Source organism: Anolis sagrei, chromosome 1, assembly GCF_037176765.1.
Source record: "Anolis sagrei isolate rAnoSag1 chromosome 1, rAnoSag1.mat, whole genome shotgun sequence".
NCBI classification, from domain to species: Eukaryota; Metazoa; Chordata; class Lepidosauria; order Squamata; family Dactyloidae; genus Anolis; species Anolis sagrei.
In genome coordinates this window covers 144,856,074-144,877,604 of record NC_090021.1, presented here as the reverse complement: position 1 = coordinate 144,877,604, position 21,531 = coordinate 144,856,074, and the positions used below count along the sequence as shown (strand labels likewise).

The 21,531-nt window shown below is 39.8% G+C and overlaps 1 protein-coding gene across 5 annotated transcripts in view; it reads left to right on the top strand.

Moving 5' to 3' along the window:
• SLX4IP (SLX4 interacting protein) overlaps positions 1 to 21,531 on the top strand; it is a 128,763-nt gene that overhangs the window by 66,619 nt on the left and 40,613 nt on the right. For 3 of the 5 annotated variants that reach the window (XM_067469094.1, XM_060785872.2, XM_060785863.2), the window contains exons 3-6: positions 2,138 to 2,227; positions 3,962 to 4,085; positions 18,302 to 18,379; positions 20,324 to 20,391. In XM_067469094.1, coding sequence (XP_067325195.1) covers positions 2,138 to 2,227; positions 3,962 to 4,085; positions 18,302 to 18,379; positions 20,324 to 20,391 — 360 coding nt within the window. Of the gene's footprint in view, positions 1 to 2,137; positions 2,228 to 3,961; positions 4,086 to 18,301; positions 18,380 to 20,323; positions 20,402 to 21,531 lie in introns of all 5 variants that reach the window. The other 2 variants (XM_060785888.2, XM_060785880.2) reach the window with 2 other exon arrangements.

Genomic DNA, 21,531 nt, shown 5'->3' with positions numbered 1-21,531 from the left:
AAGATGCCATGGAGAACCCATATGACAGACGTCCTTTTTTAGCAGTTTCTCACCCCTGTTTTAGATAAACCACTAGATGTTTTGCTGTTTGCACGCACCATGATTTGCTTTGTTTCAGTAACACGGAAATAGACTTTAGTTTGCATGTCATCTCTTAAGAGGGAGCAAAAATACTATTTCCTTGAAAATGTGATGCTAAATAAACTTTGTAAGGCTCAAACCTCAATGAACACAGTAGAACTGGAATGGATGATTCAAATTTAGCATACTTTTATTTGCTTAATGTGGGGTACTATTTTTTTTTAAAAAAAAACCCAATATTTAACTTCTGAACTTAATAGAAAGCATCCATAGCAAGCTCTCTATAAATAATATTTATGATAGGCTTGTTAGAAAAACATTCTACTCTCTTCACAACTGAATTTATGGATCATACATAAATCTTCACTGCTCTCCTTTGCAAAAGAAAAGGAAAATAAATCCCATGCCATTGTGAAATCAGCCCAATGTGTTTTGACACCTGTCTTCAAGAGATTTCCTACTTGTGTCATCTTTGGCTATTATCGCTTTCCCGGTGAACTTATGAACCTGCGTAGTTGAAATCCCTCATCAGCATAAAATCTTCCTGTAGGTATCTCTCCCAACTACTGAAGTGAAAAGGGTTGCCAACATCCTGATCTTTGCCCCAAGCTGTGGGAATGCAACAGTGGTCTGTAATTTAAATCAGAAAGGCATGTCTTGCTGATATCCCCCCTGTAGCCCTCAGTCACTGAGCTCCTTCAGAGCTACAAAAATGCAGGTTTATAGTACTGCTAGACTACTTTATATAGTGAGTTAGAGCAGACAGTTCATTGGTTTTTAAAGCATCCACTGCATCATGATTTGCTTGTTTCTTGGACCTTGAATTTTATGTTGTTTCCTGTACATATGAATATGAATTGATGGTTAGTAATGGTTTTTTTTTTTTTTTTGCTTCCAATGTAGAAACATGAGGTGAGCAATGACAGCCAGTAAAGTTGGCATGGGCAAACGTCGACCCTCCAGGTGTTTTGGACTCCAACTCCTAAAGCTCCCAGCCAGCTTATTGGCTGTTAGGAATGATAGGAGTTGAAGTCTAAAACACCTGGAGGGCTGAGGTTTGCCCATGTCTACAGTAAAGGGATTCACTGTTGAATATGGGACCACTGTCTTGGAGGTATGGTAGGGCATGACTGATGGGAACCCAATGATCTTCTTAGTGGGCATCACAAGGCAGTCAAAGGCATGAGGCTTGCTTGCAATTGGGGTCTCATTTCCAAGATATTACATTGTTGCTGTTCTTGTTCTTATTTATTTGTTCAATCACTTCCGACTCTTCATGACCTCATGGATCAGTCCTCCTCAGAGCTCTCTGTCAGCCATTGACAACCCCAGCTTCTTCAAGGTCAAGCTAGGATAACATCCATCTTGCCCATGGTCCACCCTTCTTCCTTTTCCTTTCCATTTTCCCCAGCATCATTATCTTCTCCAAGCTTTCCTGTCTTCTCATTATGTGGCCAAAGTATTTCATCTTTGCCTCTAATATCCTTCCCTCCAGTGAACAGTCGGGCATTGTTACATTATATATATGTTAATACCCCCCATGCAAAATCAGATATCCTAAACACTTATTCATGTTGGATAAGACATACTCAGCTTATCTATATATCTAGAAGTCAAATTGTATGTATATTTGTCTGTCTGTTTGTAGCACAAAGGTTGAAAGTGGCTCTCTGTGGTGCCACTCAATTGGCTGTTGCTATTGGAAAATTGGCTGTTGCTAGGTGAAGTGGTAGTAGTACTACTACTGCTTGTGCATGTGAGACCATACTTAAATATTAAGATTATTTTGACATTTAAAAAGGCTTTAGATGTAGCACCATAAGTATATATTGCAGGCCTGCACAACTTGTGGCCCTCTAGATGTTTGGGCCTCCAACTCTCAGAAGCCCTACCCAGCTTAATGAAGTCCAAAACACCTGGAGGGCCACAAGTTGTGTAGGCCTACTGTATTGCATCCCAGGATAAATTTTTAACTGTATTTATGATTCAACTAGGATACTCAGGAATCATGTCCTATTCATAATCTTGTCCCCTTCTTCCCCCACCAATCTTTTAGTGTGGGAACTATGCGGTGCTGGTAGATGTCCACATTGTGCCTCAAGACTCCAATAAAGACCATGTTTGGTTTTCTGATCATAAGAAAGAGGTGAGTTTCAATGACCTGTGGTTTTAAAAACTTGTTAAGGGTAGGAAGAAGCATAGGCCAGCCTTTGTTTATTCAGTTTTGAAGATATTGCACATTGTACCTAATCAGCATTGATTCTTTCATGCAGTTGTTGTCACTATTGTCTTATCTGTCTTTATGCCATTAAAAGTTCTCATTAATGTGGCAGTTGAAGAGCTTTGTCCAATACTGAGTTAATACCTGTCTGTCTCCTTTGGTTCACAGTCGTATAGATTTGCATTAACTTTACGGGTGGGTGTAGATGTGATATCTGCAACTGCAATGAAGAAATACCGTTTAGTGTAACTTGCTTCTGTTCACCAGTCTCCCAGTATAGCTGACTGTGTATGCAAAAATGAGAACATTGCCTCAAGAAATAAGAATTCACTGCCCTACCATGAAATTTTCCTCAGACCTCACATTTCTAGCATTACAGACAGTATGACACTAGAAAATCACTCACATCCAAGTACTCTGACATTTTCTGTTTACATACCCTTGGTAACTTTGCCTCCCTTTTGTCTTTGGAGGCATAACCATATTTCTAAATACTGAATTGAAGCTGCAGTGCTATATTACACAGCTTCCCCTACTCCCAAAAAATACAAATTCTTGGTGCCTTGTTTTTTAGTCCTGTCCCTGGGGTTATTTAGGGAACTGATTCAAAAAATTGCATTGGAAGAACACATCAGTTCTAATTTCTCAGGTATGGTTATGCTGTGGGCGAGCAGGATTTTTTTTTTCCGTGTCAGGAGACACTTGAGAAACTGCAAGTTGCTTCTGGTGTGAGAGAATTGGCCATCTGTAAGGTTGACACCTGGATGTTTTACAATCCTGTGGGAGGCTTCTCTCATGTCCCTGCATGAGGAGCTGGAGCTGACAGACAGGAGCTCATCTGCTCCCCGGATTCAAACCACTGATCCTTTCAGTCCGCAGTCCTGCCAGCACAAGCGTTTAACCCATTGTGCCACCTAGGGCGAGAAGGTGAAGACTGGTACTGTATATGGCATGTGTTCTATATTTTAAAAACTGGAAGTGATATGGAAAAACTAGTGCCAGTTTTGGAATCAGTGGATCAAATATACTCAGAAAAAGGTCTAACATTTGAGGCATAAAATGTGTGTTGACCAGTGATCACTACCACCACTATTAGCCTTCTTTGTTTCACTATGTTGCCAACCTAGTTTCTTGGTGTTGATTTATGTCTAGAAAATAATTAGTTGCATAGTTTTCTAGCCAGAGATATAAGATTACTTTGAGACAAACAAACAATTGATCCTTTATCCTGTATCTTTATCTTTTCTGTCTTCTGTCCCACTCTCCACTTTTTCTCAGATATTTCAGTCATAGTAGTCTTAAGTATTAGGCCTTTCCACACAGCTGAATAATATGCCACATTATCTGCTTTGTACTGGGATATATGGCAGTGTGGACTCAGATATCCCAGTTCAAAGCAGATATTGTGGGATTTTCTGCCTTGATATTCTGGGTTATATTGCTGTGTAGAAGGGACCTTAGAATACAACGATAATCGTAAAATAAGTTCTAATTAAGTTGAATTAAGTTCCAAATCAAGATTGCCATTGCAATATTTTTTCTTGTTTCCATGTTTGCAAATAACACATTTCTCCACAGAATAAATATATTTGAAAATACATGATTATGCAGACTTTATAAAATACATCATCACCTACCAGGAAATATATTCTCTTGCAGGAAATCTTCATGCTTCTCAAAGAAACTCTTGATTCAAGAGTGGCACAATACCTGAGCACTCATAAACGACCTGGTCAGTCAAAGCAAGTCGAATCCGCCAAAGAGGCTCCTTTGTTTTTGCAAGGTAGTAGCTGCTTGTAAAAATAAGCATACTAATTTCAACTTCAGTGGTTTTTAATTAGCTTTTTGCATATTTAATTGTCTCATCACAATAGTTTTTTGTCACAGTGGTCATACACTTCCCTTTGAAACAGCCAAAGCTGCAAAATTGTTATGAATTTTAATATGTTATGTTAGTGGAGATGAATTAGGCCAACATCAAACTTCCTGTTAACTTGGGTATCACTATGGGGTATTCCTCCCATAAGAAAACTACTACCGCTACTACTACCTTCCTAAAAAATGCAATCAGTGGGGCAATATTATGATCTATTTCTAGCAGTAAATTAGCTAATAGGCATATGTAGAGCTGATTTGAAAAAGAGATAGATCAAAGCTGTTCTTTCCTCCTTGTATGCCTCTGTATTGTTTTCCGCTAGCCACATAACTTCCACAGGATAAGAATCCCTCCAGGAAACATGAAGACAGCTGTGATAAATTGGGTGTTTCTGAAATAATTGGTTGCTTTCTTCTTGTTCTTCTGAGGGCTATCAGTTATTCCTGTGAACAAAAACGAGAAGTTGCACCCGTCTGTATTTGCACTGCTCTCTTCTCCTATTTTGGGTTTCATATTGTCCAGCCAACCTTACTTTTTAGAAGCAGCACGATTATCCCCTTTGCTACGCTTAAAGGCTGTGTTCTCATAGAAGGCTAGCTGCATTTTGTGGAGGAGCTGGGTCTTCTATGTGGACCTCTCCAACCATTAAGATTGGTTCCACAAACCCTATGTGTTTTCCTGCCAGGAGGAGAAGGGAAGTTAGGCAGCAAACACTAAGAGGACCTTTTTAGTGGACCTTACTGGCCTGCGAAATATGGCTAGGTCTCTCCCTGTTGCCTTTTAGCAAGCTCTTAACACAGTGGTTCTCAACCTGTGGGTCCCTAGGTGTTTTGGCGTACAACTCTCAGAAATCCCAGCCAGTTCACCAGCTGTTAGGATTTCTGGGAGTTGAAGGCCAAAACATCTGGGGACCCACAGGTTGAGAACCATTGCTCTTAACTTTATTTGATTTCTTTATTTGTTTTTATTTTTTAAATTCCAGATTGTTTTTAACTGAGAACCAGATTGCTGTTCTTCCTCCTTGGTCTGCCATCTCATAACTGAATAACTGGCTGAGTTGGAATGGAATAGTGTGGTTTAATTAAATGACATTGTTTCATTGGTTTTCCCCTTCCTATTGTTTTTTTAAATATGGACGGCATTTTAAATTTATGTTATTTTATGCTGCCTTGAAAGAATATTCTCTTTTAAATTGCATACATTCCATAAGTAAATAAATCAAGTGTGTTGTGGGTTTGCAAATGTATACGCCAAATGATAAAATGAGACTACAGAATGTTTTGGCATCATGTGGAGAAAAACTCTAAGGTAGGTAGAACAGAAAACCTCCATGGAATGTCTTTAGTGTGGATAGACATGGAAAATGTACTCAAGCTGGCAGAATTCTTGCTGCCTTCGGTTACTTTGTACCACCTCTCATGCATGAAAGAAAGTGGTATGAATGTCTTTCTAGCACTCAGGGGAAGTAGTGTATTGCTTACGCTCCTGGGTGGAAAGTAAACAGCCATGGGAGGATCTGTATAACATACTTGGGGTAGCTTTGTTGGCCATGTAGCAAGATACAACAGTCCACAACAGAGTGCTATCTCCACTGGCCAACAAAAATGCAAAAAGCGATAGACCTTGTATCTCAAGGAAAATGTGGAATAGGAAGCGCTTGAAGGCTATTATGCCAATAGTAGCATCTTATGCAGGTCCATTCAGAAGTAACCCCATGCATTCAGTGGTGTTTACTTTTAGGTGTGTTCAGTCTGGATCAGATCCTAAATCTCATTGAATGAATCTCAAACATGCTTCCTTACAGTTGCTTGCCTTCCATATTACATCATTCAACCTAGCTGAGAACATGTCTTCGGGACTGTTTACTGCAGTTAAATTTTAGATATGTGTCTGGTGCTTCACATTTTCTCACATACTGTGGTTAGATAAAATCTGTGAAATAAACACTTCTGAATTTCTTTGTCTTTTGTTAGGAAACTGGGAAGTCAGTTTTTCAACTTGGTGTGTGTATGTGGGTGGTGGTGAAAATGGTTTTCTTTGTTGTTGATGATCTTTAATTTGTTTTTGTTTTTTGTCACCTGTTGTATGTATAATACAAAAAAGATATGGAATCATAGAGTTGGAAGAAACCACAACCACTATCTAGTCCAACCCCCTATCATACAGGAAAAGCGCAATCAAAGTACCCCTGAGAAATGGCCATTCAGCCTCTGTTTAAAAACCTCCAAGGAAGGACCTTCCACCACACTCCGAGGTTCTACTGCTGAATGGCTCTCACAGTCAAAAAGTTCTTCCTAATGTTCAGGTGGAATCTCCTTTCTTGTAATTTGAACCCATTGCTCTGAGTACTGGTTTCCAGGGTAGCAGAAAACAAGCCTGCTCCCTCCTCATTTATGACATCATTTTACATATTTATATATGGCAGTCATGTAGTGACCCCTAAATACAGTTCCTCGTGTTGTGGTGACCCCCAACCATATTTTTGTTGCTGCGCCATAACTGCTACTGTTATGAATTGTAATGTAAATATCTGATATTCAAGATGTATTTTCATTGTTACAAACTGAACATAATTAAAGCTTAGTGATTAATGATAAAAACAATACGTTTGGGGGAGTATGGACAAATGGATGAAGGGATTTGAAACCTTCAACCGATTCAGCTCTGACTTCCACAGCCCAATGAGATCCCCACAAATTACAGACCTTCACCAAACTTTGCACACAGAACCCCCATGACGAAGGGAAAATACTGGAAGGGGTTGGGAGGAATTGACACTAATTTAGGGGGAGATGTAATTCACCCACATCCGGAGAGCACTGTGAACCGAAACGACTATGGATCTGGACCAAACTTGGCACAAATACTCAATATGCCCAAATTTGAACACTGGTGGAGTTTGGGGAAAATAGACCCTGACATTTGGGAATTGCAATTGTGTGGATTTATAGTTCACCAGGCATCAAAGAGCATTCTGACCTCCACCAATAATAGAATTGAACCAAACTTGGCATACAGAACTTCCATGACCAACAGAAAATGCTGGAGGTGTTTGGGGAAAATAGACCCTGACCTTTGAGAATTGCAGTTGTGTGGATTTATAGTTCACCAGGCATCAAAGAGCATTCTGATCTCCACCAATGATAGAATTGAAGTGAGCGGAAAAGGGCACCCGGATGGCCTTGGCCATGTGGGGGACCTTGCGCTTGCCCCTCGTCCCTTCCGAACCTGGCGGGGGCGAGAGGCGAGTGGCGAAGGCTGCCCGGATGGCCTTGTACATGTGGGGGGCCTTTTGCTCACCCCTCATCCCTTCCGAGCCCGGTGTGGGTGAGAGGCGAATGACGAAGGCTGCCCGGAAGGCCTTGTACATGCGGGGTGCCTTGTGCTCACCCGTTGTCCCTTCTGAGCTTGGCAAGGGTGAGAGGTGAGCAGTGAGGAGCCTTCTGCTCTACCCTCACCCCTTCTGAGCTTGGCAGGGGGTGAGGGCCGAGCGGTGTGCTTTCTCCCGTGTGGGCCTTTGCCTCCAAGCTCCTTCTGACTCCCTGCAGCCCTGTAGGAGGAGGAGGAGGAGCCAACCAGGAGTGCCTGGCTGTTTGGCTCGCACAGGAGCCGGCAGCCATTTTGGAGTAGCAGAGGGGATGGGGCCAACAGAAGCAGCTTCGTGACCCCCGGTAAATGTCCCTGCAACCTCCTTGGGGGTTGCAACCCCCAGGTTGAGAACCGCTGCTCTAAACTTTTATCCAAGTCATTAATAAAGATGTTTAATAGCACTGGGCCCAGGACCGAATCCTGCAGCACTCCACTAGTCACTTCTTTTCAGGACAAAGAGGAACCATTGGTGAGCACTCTTTAGGTTTGGTCACTTAACCAATTACAAATCCACTTAACAGTAGTATTTTTAGCCCATATTTTACTAGTATGTTATATAGAAAAGACTTCACATTTGGGGGTCTGTTGCCTGAGTAGAAAGCTAAAAGTGACAATACTGGAAATTCCAAGGTGTTTCAAAATAATGGACCCTATTTGAATTTGAGGTTTTACAACAGGTGGAGGACACAAAGAGCATTTATAAAATGGTTAATAAAACATGATAACTTAATCCCTCATTAAGCCATTTGTCACTTTTGTGTAACTGTAACATGTTGCCACTGTGAAATATACTGCTTTGAAATTGGGTCCATCATTTTGAAACATCCTTCATTTTCTGATTTAGCGATTTAATTTAATTGAAACCTGATCCGCCCCCCACCCTAGTTACTCTTATTTTCATAGTAATTATAATACATCAGAAGATCTTCTGACTAGCACAGCCAAAGTACCCATGTGGATCTTTGGTTAAAAATCCTGTTGGAGAAGATGTCCACACAGAGTCCTGGCCCTCCCGATATCAGGAGTACAACAGGCGGCTTGCCTCTCTGTCTCCTCTGAGACTCATTGCATGGCCCAGCTCTGCCAGACAGCTGGGGGTGGGGGTTGAAACTCGGTCCTTGTGTCTACACAAAGAAATGTATTGTCAAATCATATCTTGTAGAATCTGGCCTTTAGAATAACTTCAGATGGCAGCATATTCATTAACAGTCTGATCACTGAAAGAACTGTTTTGTTTTTTAGTGGTTTGAGTGTATAGGACCTTTAATTCTTATCAAGCATAGTTCCACTATAAAGCTGTATGCAAGATGCAAATTTTGCTCAGAGCTAGGAAAATGTAAGTTACGGTACACTGTTCCCTGCCATGCTGGATTGAATACCACATATCAGGCACGGGAAAACTTTGGCTCTCCAGCTGTTTTGAACGCCAACTCCCAGAAATCCTAGCCAGTTTACCAGCTGTTAGGAATTGTGGGAATTGAAATCCAAAATACCAGGAGGGCTGAAGTTTGCCCATGCCTGCTGTTTATGTAAGAGACCTAAAGTGATTTTTTTCAAACTTCTTGAACTCTAAAACTCAATGATGTCTGATTCTTGAATGCTGAGGCCACTTTCCCACTTCCTTACATTTTAAGAACAGAGTTTGCAAAACACTTTTAAAAAAATTAAAATTAAAAATTTCAAATAAGTCTTCTTTTGCGCTCTAATTCTCAGAATCCTCAAGGCTGTGAGATTCTGATCATAATACCCCAAAATTGGGATTTTTTAAAATTGTGAATATGAGTGAGATCATGCTGCTTTTAACTGTATTAAATGTATTTTTTAAACCCTTTTTCCTAGTTCCAACAGACCTCACTACCTCTGAGGATGCTTGCCATAGATGCAGGCGAAACGTCAGGAGAAATGCCTCTAGAACATGGCCATATAGCCCGAAAAAACCTACAACAACCGTTTTTTTAAAATGTCTTTATTAACATAAAAAATGTTTTATATGTGAACAATGCTTAGGAAAAAAAATAATTAAACTACAAAAATAATAAGATAATAATAATTTTTATAACCCATAACACTACTGACTTCCAACTTCTCAAGTGATGATTATCATTATTATCAAATATATCTACTTCCTCTCAACAACTATCTTAATTAACTTCTGCAATAACAGAAACTGCTTTTAACTGCCTATTCACCTTAGAGGCAGAAACAAGAACCACCTTATAGCTTCTTCTCAACACAGCTAGACAGCCTTAGGTGGTGAGAGAAGATGCCAAAGACTCCGAGAAGCTCTTCTCCCACATTCAGTTTTTTCTCACTAGCTGTAAGACTGCTGGTTGGGTAAACGTTTACCAGCTTTGACCAACATGCTGAACTAAATCAACCAAACTGTGGGTGTTCAACACCTCTTACCTCCAGCAATATGAAGTCAGTGAGAAGATTGCATACATGAAGCCAAGTTACAAAGATAGCTGAAAAATTCCCTGGTATGGCCTGCTGAAATGGCTGTTAGTGGTGACAGTATGTGTGAAAAGGATATTCTGTCTTAATCATGTAAAGTCCCACTTTCAGTTTGGAGAGGTCCAGTCTGGACAGAAATTTACCACCTACTGTTTTGTGAGAATTTGACTTACTAATCTCAAAATGTGTTTTAATATAGGTTTTTCATCAAGAGTTTGAAGGTAGCATGTCATAGAATCATAGAACTGGAAGAGGTCACAAAGTCCCACCAGTCCAACTTGTTACCATGGAGAAACACAATCTAAAGCACTGCTGTCAGATGGTCATCCAGCCTCTGCTTAAAAACCTCCAAGGAAGGAGACTCTACCATGCTCCAAGGCATTAATATTCCATTGATGAACAACTCTGGCCAATGCTATTATATAGGGAAACAGCATAATCAGAAAACAGAAAATGCAAAACCAACCGTGAAATTTTCTTAGGCTGTTGGTGAATTCTTCAGAAGCATATGGCATTCATTCCTTGGCATGGATTTTCCTGTTTTCCTGCTTTTATTCACAGTACACCTCTTTTCATCTGCCTTTTCTCCTGTAATGGAGGAGAATGAAAGATTAACCCAATGCTTCCAACAGGCCTCTAGTGATCCCTGAAGGAGCTGCCTCGCCTGAATTTCTTTTCTTTTGCATTCCCTCAGGGCACACAGATTTTTAAATAATATTTTCTAAGATTTTATGTTATTGGGGGCAGTCTGTTTAAGACAGTGGCTTGTCCAAGATATTTATTGTCTACGTTATTGTCCAAGATAACTGCTGCTCTGGGACCAGAGAGATGGGGCCAGGAAGACAGTTCCACCTTGTCTCCTGTCCTATGCTAATAATATGATATAATATAATATATTGTATATACATATAATATGTATAATATTATAATGTAATACAATATAATACTACTACTAATCATATGATATTATAATTATATATTTTATGTTACATGTAATATTACTAATATAGTATAATGGTATGGTGCAATATAGTAATATATAATATTGATATGGTGCTATGTTAATAATATTGTGTGTGTGTGTCTATCTATCTATCTATCTATCTATCTATCTATCTATCTTGTAAGCCACTCTGAGTCCCCTTCGGGGTGAGAAGAGTGGCATATAAATGTCGAAAATAAATAAATAAATAAATAAATTTGCATGTTACTTATGAATCCCATGAACTTTTTCAAACTTATGTGGTTCTAACTTCCAGGTTTCTCATCCTGCTGTGTGAAAAGTACTGAGATGTGATTGGGGAGACAGGGGGATTGGAATAAATATAATCCCATGAAGATAATATAATAGTAGAGTGGTTCTTAACCTGTGGATCCCCAAGTGTTTTGACCTACAACTCCCAGAAATCCCAGTCGGTTTCCCAGCTACTAGAGTTTCTGGGAGTTGGATGTCAAAACATCTGGGGACCCACATGTTGAAAACCACTATAATACTCGATAATAGGGTGCATCTACACTGTAGAATTAATGGAGTTCTATACCACTTGAACTGCTATAGCTCAATGCTGTGGAATCATGGGGTTGTAGTTTGATGAGGCAGAGAAGGCTAAAGAACTTGTTCTACTACAGCTTCAAAGACTCCATACCACTGAGCCACTGCAGTTAAAGTGATGTCGATCTGAATTTATTCTATGGTGTAGAGCAGGCATGGGAAAACTTTGGCCCTCCAAATGTTTTGGACTTCAGCTCCCATCATTCCTGACTAGGATTTCTGGAAATTGAAGTCCAAAACACCTGGAGGGCTGAAGTGTGCTCATGCCTGGCATGGAGGCATCCATAGTAATTATTTTAATCAATTTTAATGTGAAACATATAAAGCTTTTCTTAATGTTCCTAAACTGCTCACACTGTATACTCTCCTCTCTGTTTTTGGGCATCTTGAGCTTTTCAAGCTGACTTTTGTATAGAATTCAAATGAAAGCTCTTCTCTGTAGCTCCAAACTCACTGTTGAAATGTTGAGTGAAAAAGGATAATTAAGGGATTAGATATAATTGGAAGCACCTATTATCTTCAAGTCATGCTCAATATCAGTATGTTCATGCGTGCAAATACATTCTCTGTATAAAGAAATAGTCGGAGTATGCTCCCGACAAGTATTTATTTTTGCTTTTCCACCAAGTTTGCCTTCAAAAAATACGTGCTTTCTCTTTTACCCATTGATCTAGATATTCAAGTATTTTAGCCCCTCCAATAAGAGCGGAATATTTTGAAATAAAAAATGGAGTAACGGCTTATTTGAAATCTAAAATTGCTAGGTTGCAAAGGGAAGGGGAATAGATGCTTTGTGGGGGGGAAGAAAAACAAAAGCCTCACGATCTGAAGCACAGGAGTGTCAGGTACAAAACAACATTTTGAGAATACGGCAGGCCTCTTCAGTCCTGTTTTGTGGTTTTTGAGAAAACTTTGCTGGATTCAGTCACAGAGCTATTTCAGGTGCCAGGTTTTGCTGGGAAGGGAGCACCTGCCAGGCTACTCCAGATAACTCCGCAGCTCAGAGGCATTTTCCCAGGCTCCCAGGTGAATGGTCTTTAATAGCCGTGGGAGACAGCTTTCCCCCGTTCTTCGCCATACCACAGACTCTTGCTGGCAGCCTTCGATGCTCAAGTCAACTGGATTGTTGAGTTCTTCAGTAAACACGTGTTGCTAGGTAGCTTAACAGAGAAGCCTGACATCATGATACTTCCTCTGGGGCTGGGGACTGTGAAGGCATCCCAAGCAGGTTAGATTACTCTTCTGCTTCTTTTAAAATTCCTTTCTGATGGGGAAATTCCACCACTTGCAGTGCTGTGCTTCATCCATCATAGTGTTGGTTCTGTTGTATGCTGAATCATGTGCTGCTGGATAGCTATTTTAACATGCAAATTGTGGGCAAAACAATATTGCTTGAAATGATAAATAGAATTTTTGCCTTAAGGGTGAAATTGCCTCTCTCTTAGCAATTTCCCCCATGGAAGCATAGAAATACAACCTTGCATTGCACAAATGTTTGTGATGCTTTCAACAGTAACTAATTTATTGTGGTTCAAGATTTTATATCACACATGGCCTTCCTTTTAGACACATATAATGAGCAGCCTAGGTAAGTGATTACTAATTTCATCGAATGCACTGCTTTTTAAACTCTGGGTCCTGATCCCAAATGCAGTTGCCTTAACTCAATGTTGGGGGATACTGAAAAATGTGGAAACAGCTTCTGAATGACACCTAGACATTTACAAGAACTTCCTAACTGTGAAAGATGTTCAGCAGTTGAACTCTTTCCCCCACAGTGTGGTGAAGGCTCCTTCTTTGAGGCTTTTAAACAGAGGTTGAATGGCCATCTGTCGGGGGGTGCTTTGAATGTGATTTCCTGCTTCTTGGCAGGTGATTTGACTTGATGGCTCACGAGGTCCCTTCTAACTCTATGATTCTACAGGAATCTGTTAGCAACAACATCCAGTGTTTACAGTGGACTCTGCAGGAACATATATACCGGGGATAGAGTAGAAATTTATTGGGAGGAAAGATTGTTAGTGGAAAAAATGTAAGCAGCCCCAATCTAATTCACTGTGGGTCTCAACCCCAGATGGGTTGTCTTAGCTCAATGTTGGGGGCCCAAAAGTTGGGCAACAGTAAAGGTTTCCTGAACATTACCTAGTGGCTGTTCTAGACATTTGCACGAATCCGTTGTGCAATGTTTATAGTGGACTCTGCAGAAGATGGTTCAGCTGTACTTCATAAAAAGGAAAATCAGCCTGTTTGGAAAGCCTTGCTAATGCAGATTTGTTATCAATAAATATTTGATTTTTATATCTATTGTATATACCTATATACTCAGTGTCACGTGAACATTTCTCTAGCCAAAAGGGGTCACAAGTGGAAAAAGCCCTGATCTAATGAAATGCCCATCTAGGACTTTGAAATTAGTGGTTATTGTTAGCCTTTATGGTGGCCCAACTCCCTTAGTTATGTTTACTACTAAACATCACAATGGCTGTTTCTTCTAGAATGTGTTCCTTTAACTAAAATGTCTGCTGCTGGAATATGAGCCATTTAGTGCCATTCCAGCTAAGCACACTAACTCAACAAAGTGAGGCTGTTGATTAACCACTGTATTAATTTTCTAATCTCCAGGCACAGGGGTGTAAACCAGAGAGATGAAGGTCTTTGTCTATGGTTGTCACTTCTGAGGCACTTTTCCAAGTGAAATTTATATCATTTGAATGAGCTCCAACTCCCAGAGGAAAGCTTTTTAAATGCCCCCCCCCCCCCCCAATATTTTCCTCTCAAGCTTCTATGCAGCTATGAGAAACCCAGCTTAATGGAAACTTTTAATAACTATTTTTGTGGATATTTTTAACCCTAGAACAATAAAGTAATGCTTGATTGTTCAAATGGGTTTCCATAAAAATGCCTGCCAGCATTTTTATGATCTGCCAACTTGTGCCAATTTCTTAGGGGAGGCAGTCATAGAAGAGGAATCTGGAGTTGAAGAATTCACATAGGGAGGCAGACAGTTTCCAAGTATAGTTGTCATTACAACACCGACATCCTGAAAGAGTTGTTTGTTACAGGACAAGTAGATTTGAACAAAAGAGAAAGCCAACTACTTTAGGACACACATCTCTGTACACATCTGCAAACTGTTTTTCTTTGTCCAGGGAGCAAGTCCTTCCAAATCAAGAACGACAGGTTGAAATTTAAATCAGATGTGATCTTGGCTGTATGCCTCCAAAATGTAGTCTTTGTCAGTAGAGCTGACCCCAAAATTAGCACTATCCACAAAAAACCAGAGCTCAGATTATTTATAGTCTCATTAGCAGAGCTCACTTGTAAGGCACACAAGAGAGCAGTGGAGATGGGATCAGAGTTCTTGAGAAGCTGTGTTTTATGGAGAAAATAAATATAACGGCAATGTAATGGTAAACTGTGTTAACTTTATGAGTACTGTCTCTAGAAGAGACAGAAAAGGAGTAAAATGGCTCCCAACCAGAGAGTATACGGTCTGAAAAGGAAGATTGATGGTGAGAAAAAGAATTGGGGAATGCTATGCTTTTCATAATTCTCTATCTGAACATAGGAAGTGGGTACTTTCTTTGTTCTGGTGTAAATTTGGGTAAATCCAAAAGCACAGTTGGGATAAGACAGTGGTTCTCAACCTGTGGGTCCCCAGGTGTTTTGGCCTACAATTCCCAGAAATCCTAACAGCTGGTAAACTGGCTGGGATTTCTGGGAGTTGTAGGCGAAAAACATCTGGGGACCCCAGGTTGAGAACCACTGGGATAAGAGAATGTGAATTCGGATAGATGGATTTCCAACTGTGTTGGGTGGTGCTGTCCACAGTAAAACCTTTCCTCCACACTTTTGAGAAGTTAGGGATGAGTGTGAAAGCAATTCCAAAAAATTAGGCAAAGCGTTTGCTAGTGAAACCAGTAAACAACATTGTTGAAGGGTTATAGAGAGACCTCTGAAGGATTCAAGGACACTTACTAAATGTAGACATTCCAAAGCCTTTGTAGGCATTGATTAGAAGGACATAAAAAAGAGTAGAATGACCCTGAAAGAAGGGTTTGCAAGTGATCATTTACAATGGTTAATGATTTAGGATGATTCCAGTCTAGTGATGTAACTTGAATATTTTATTCATGCATGTGATAATAAATAAATTAGCTTTTCATGTTCAGTGGGAGAAAATGAGCATTCCCGTGCAGTATTCTTCCTGTATTTGACTGTCCCAAAATGTTGCACAGGAACTATTCTGTGAAAAAACCTCTTTTTCTGAAGAATATTCTGCATTCCAAATTGGAAATTGTCCACATGGGTGGGTAAGGTAGTGACACCTTTATTTTCAGATTATTTAATGTACACACACTTTGTTGTGTGCACAATATTATTAAAATACTATATGTATAAGGTTTATATTAGTGGTTCCCAACCTTTGGTCCTCCAAGTGTTTTGAACTTAAACTCTCAGAAATCCCAGCCAACTTACCAGCTGTCAGGAATTGTGGGAGCTGAAGTCCAAAAGACCTAGAGGACCAACAGTTGGGAACTACTGAATGTCATTTTTTAGATTTGGGTGCAATCTCCAATATATCTCATTATGTATGTATATGCCAATAGAGGTATTCCAAAATCCTGGTCCCAGCCATTTTGAATAAGTGATACTCAACCTGCCCTTGCAAATCTTCAGATTAATCCATTTCATTACAGAGAGAAATGTTTAAATCCATTTGTCCAAGCTCGTTGTAAGCTTTCCAGACTAAAACTACCTCCTGTGTCAAGGTGTTTGTGAGGGAACACACGAAGTAGACGAAGAGGGGTAGGATAATGCTTTCTGGTGAAAGGTAATTTGAGAACCTTTTCAATGAGATTAAAGGCTAGATATCCATTATATACCTTTAATCACAATTTGGCCCTAATGGGAGACAAAGTGTGAATGAAGATGGCTCTATGGATATCACTGAAACATCAAGGAAACTTGATAGTTGAATTTCTGTTCTTTTAAAATAGAGCAGGTTGAAGTATCATGTAGTCTGTCATCTCTGTGATTGAAACAAGTGTTTCAGTAAACACAGTGGGTGTTATTTATCACTGTACTTATCTGAGATAAGCTTGGAGTTTCTTAATGATATTTAATTTGATGTTATAGTGGGGTAAAGTAAGTGACATGCAAATTAGTTCCTTTAAATACATATGAAATATAGGAGTGGTTTCGTGCAAAATTCCACTCAAGAAGCATGAACTGTGTGCCATTCAATTTGTTTACTGATTGAGTTGCTCACAAAACAGAATGTTTTATAAATAAAGAAATGGCCATGGGAAACCCTTCTATTTTGCAGTAATTTTGTTTGCCTGAAATAAATGCTCAAAACAGCTAGTTCATCAGGTGCCAACAGCAAGTGCTGCGATGAAGATGGCTGACTATATTTCCCTGTAATTTTATTTTTGTTTTTAGAAATGGCCTCACAATTCTTTAATCTGCTTTTCATATTGTGACTTATGTTACAGTGATCATTCACTACCTGACTAAGATATAACATTCAAATCCATAGCCATGTTTGTCTGGAATATAGTATGCAAAGGGATTTTGTAGCCCTATAGAGACTAAGTTAGATAATGAAGTCAGTAGCATAAGCTTTTATACATTAAATCAATTTAGGAAACCTGAAACTTACAGGGAGCGGTCAACCCCCCTGTTTAAGGAGCTCCTATGGCTGCCGTTCATTTTCCAGTCTCAATTCAAGGTACAGGTTCTTACCTATAAAGCCCTAAACTGTTTGGGACCCGCCGACCTTCGTTATCCTATTTCTCTCCATGAACCAGCCCGAACTCTCCGATCTTCGGGGGAGGCCCTCCTTTCACCCTTGCCAGTTTCTCAGACTTGCCTTGTGGGTACAAGAGAGAGAGCCTTCTCCTCTGCACCCCCCCCTCCCCCGACTCTGGAACTCATTGCCCGGAGAGATTAGGAAAGCCCCTACCTTAGAAACCTTTAAAAAGAATCTCAAGACCTGGCTCTGCCATTGCGCTTTTGGAGAGTAGTCACATAAGCTTAAGCTATTGCTCCCCTCAATGTTCTTGTACTAGGAGTACACCCCCCCTCCCTTGTACAAAAGTCTGTCTATCACCCTGTCTCTCTACAATTTCCCCCTTACAAATAATTCTGCTTCTTTATCTCACCCTGAGTTTTTAAATCATTTTATGTACATGCGGCCCGCTCACTGTCACTGTGTTTGGTTTACTGCTTTTTTTAATGTTTTGTATATGTTGTTTATTGTATATGTCGTTTATTTTATTGTGATTTGCATTTTATTTTATTGTAATTTGTTGTTTGGGCTTGGCCTTATGTAAGCCACCCGTTGGGGGAGATGGTGGCGGGGTATAAATAAAGCTTATTATTTATTATTATCTGAGGAGGTAGACTTGATCTATGCAAGCTTGTGTTTGTTCCCTCAATTATTCCTTAAGGTGCTACAATATCCCTTTGCATCCTAAGTTTCTTGGGAAATGATAGTGAATTAACCATCTTCTCTTTCAACTGTTACTTATTTTTGTTTTAATTTATGTTTGTTTGGGCGATTGATCTTAAAATGGTCAATACAAATCTTTTCCCTCCTCCCGTGTATTGTGTACTTGGTGTATTTTAATTTCCTTTAGTATGTATGTATGATTTTTTGGTCCAGATACCTTTCCTCATAAATCTGTGACATCCATGTGAAAGCAAGAAGATCAAATAAACCTGTCTTCCTTTTCTGTTGTAGCTGATGACTTTTACATTGAAGCCTACTTTGTCAAAAGATGGGTCAATCTACGATGCATTTGGGGACAACAAAATAGTGGTAAGCTGTCATTTTGTTGTTTGGGGCTCTGCTTCTTAAGCTGTAGGACGTAGCCCCAAATGGGGTTCTCTTAGCTCAATGTTGGGGTCACAAAAATTTGGCAACAGTAAAAAGTTGCTAGGGAAAATGGAAGGAAAAAGGAAGAGGGGCCGACCAATGGAATTCCCCGTAGTAACCTACGGATGTGAGAGATGGACCATAGGGAAGGCTGAGCGAAGGAAGATAAATGCTTTTGAACTGTGGTGCTGGGGAAAAGTTCTGAGAGTGCCTTGGACAGTGAGAAGATCCAACCAGTCCATACTTCAAGAAATAAAGCCTGACTGCTCATTGGAGGGAAGAATAGTAGAGGCCTAGATGAAGTACTTTGGCCACATCATGAAAAGAAAGGAAAGCTTAGAGAAGACAATGATGCTGGGGAAAATGGAAAGAAAAAGGAAGAGGGGCCGACCAAGGGCAAGATGGATGGATGGTATCCTTGAAGTGACTGGATTGACCTTGAAGTGACTGGATTGACCTTGAAGGAGCTGGGAGTGGTGACGACCAACAGGGAGCTCTGGCGTGGACTGGTCCATGAAGTCACGAAGAGTCGGAAACGACTGAACAAATGAACAACAACAAAAAGGTTTCTGAATGCCACTCATTTACACAGTTCTGTTAGGAACAAAGTGCAGTGTTTACAGAGGAATGCAGAAAATGCTTCAGCTTTACTTCATAAAATGGAAAATTAACCTGAGAATTTCAAGCTCCCACCATAGTTGAAAAGCAATCATCGTGCTACAACTATGTAGTGTAAAGGGAACCCTTCTATCCCCTGCTCCCTACAACCTTCCACAAAAAATATCCCAGTAAGAGGAGACTAGTCCCACCCATCAGCCAGAATAGGAGCAGCTGAAGGAACTCACTTCCCTATTGCTCCCTGCCAGAAAACACTTGGCTGCATTTGCTGAAGGGAAGATGAAGAGCTGCTGTGTGGGTTTGGATGTGATTAAATCTCTTGTAAACTGCCTTGAGGCGCATTCAAAAGATAGGATATGAATCTTTTAAATAAATGAGTGAATTTATTTATTAGGGAGTGGGGTGGGAATATGCCAATAAGCAGCACCAAGTGTGCAGGGATGTCTTTTCTGCAGGTATCTCTAGATCAGAGAGACAATGTTTCTTGGCACTAAAAGCAGAGTTTGTTCCATATGTGGGGCATCTCATTATGTGCCAACAGTCTGGTCCTGAAGGGCAACCCACACCCTGAAATGTATTTGGTTGCACGTATGTTTACCAGATCAGGACAAATAGTTGTGCTATGATAGTGCTCCATATATGCTAACTCATGAATTTTCCAAAGTTTTTTTTTCAAACTGCAGTCAGAGAAATGGATTATGCACATCACATTGGCAAAGTGGGAAGACTCAGCATTTTATCGAGTCTTTGGCCAGTGATTCAGTAGAGGTTGCCATGTGAGTCAGGCCTATTGTTAAAAAGTGCTACAAGTGGATGCAAGAACGTACTTTTGTTCAGGCTGCTTCTATAAAGCTGCTTTCATGTTGATGTCATTGGACCTTATTGTGTTTCATGCTTTCCTAAGCCTAGGAGTTCTGCAAGGATGTGACATCAAGTGTTACATTGCCAGACATAACAAACCACTCAGAATATTTAAGAGTTAAGCTTAAAAAAACAACCAGTGATCAGAATAATGTCCTACTTATAAAACATTTTCTTAATCTACTAGATTGTTTAAAAATCCTCCTTAGGGTTATTCTGCTGGAGTGTTCTTGTCGATCCAAATAGGAGTAAATAGGGAAGGAAATCTGGCTTTGAATGAAAAAAACAAAATGTAATGTTTGTTAAAACATAACTGATCAGTTACTTTGGAGACCAAAAAGTTTCACTGCCAAAGGGGGAAAATATCTGAGCATGTACATGATATCTTTGCACATTCTTATTTTACAGAGTTGCGTGTATTTCCGGACCGATTCGTGATTTGTGTCACAAGGCTCGAATCCAGTCCACTTCCTTGGGTCAGTGAAAGTATGGCACCATTATGTATGAAAGAGTATTAACAAATACCTCATTTCAATGTGTACTGGTTAGGAACGTGGGTGGCTTTATATAGGTCTTTGCCATTCATGGATTCTTGGCACATGCTCCTGGGTGGAAAATGTTACATAAATACTTGGGCCAAGATGTTGAAAACTTGGAGTCAAAAACTGTTCCCTAATTCACAAGCTACACACCCATGTAGAGCTTTTGGTGAAGAATGTTTCAGAGAAATTGACCACTTGTGAATTTCCAACTATTTCTTAAGGTTTTAGAATAAAAGAAACTTGCACCCCTATTTTTGATTTGAAATCATAGAAGCCAGTTTTAAGTGCTGTTGCTTCGGATAGTTCAACTATAGGAAATATTTGTAATCTGGCAGGAGAATTAATCTTGAAGTTAACTATTTGATTCTTAAGAAGTATAATCAAGCATTGGCAAAGGAAATCTCATTTTTCTGTTAAACATGTGTAACATTTTTGTGTTCTTAATTTGTTAGAATTGTATGTATTTGTGTGTTACACTTGAGTGTTCTAAATTTAACCAATCGGGCAATGGAAATGTTAACTTAGCTTGTCCTTGGCTCTCTTTATTCTGCTGACAAGCCTCATTCAGATACAATTGAAACTAAAAGTGCTCCTGGAGTAGTTTTAATTTTTTTTAGAGTTGTTGAAACCTTGTTCACAAGCCAGTTTTGAACTGTTGGAGTGGAAATCTATCCCCCCTGATATTTCTTTCAAAAATAGTCATAATTAGCAAATGATTTCCAAATCAAAATGTATTTATTTATTGGATTTATATCCTTCTTTTCTCCCAGGATGGGATCCGAGGAACAACAGATGGGGAGTTTCCATCTGTTGTTACCTCACCCAAAATTGTGGGAATACACATTTTTGTCACTTGCCGTCACTGTAGGAGGCATTACTTCCAGACACACAAAATATACACATATTGCATATACTCGAGAATAAATCAACCTCATGTACAAGTCAAGGACATGTTTTGGGGCCAAAATTAGGGACTTTGCTTCAACCTATGAAAAAGTCAAGCGAAAAATGTAGGGGCATATAACAAACACATATTTTCCTCTCCTTTTAAAAAGACATAAATTAAACATGCTT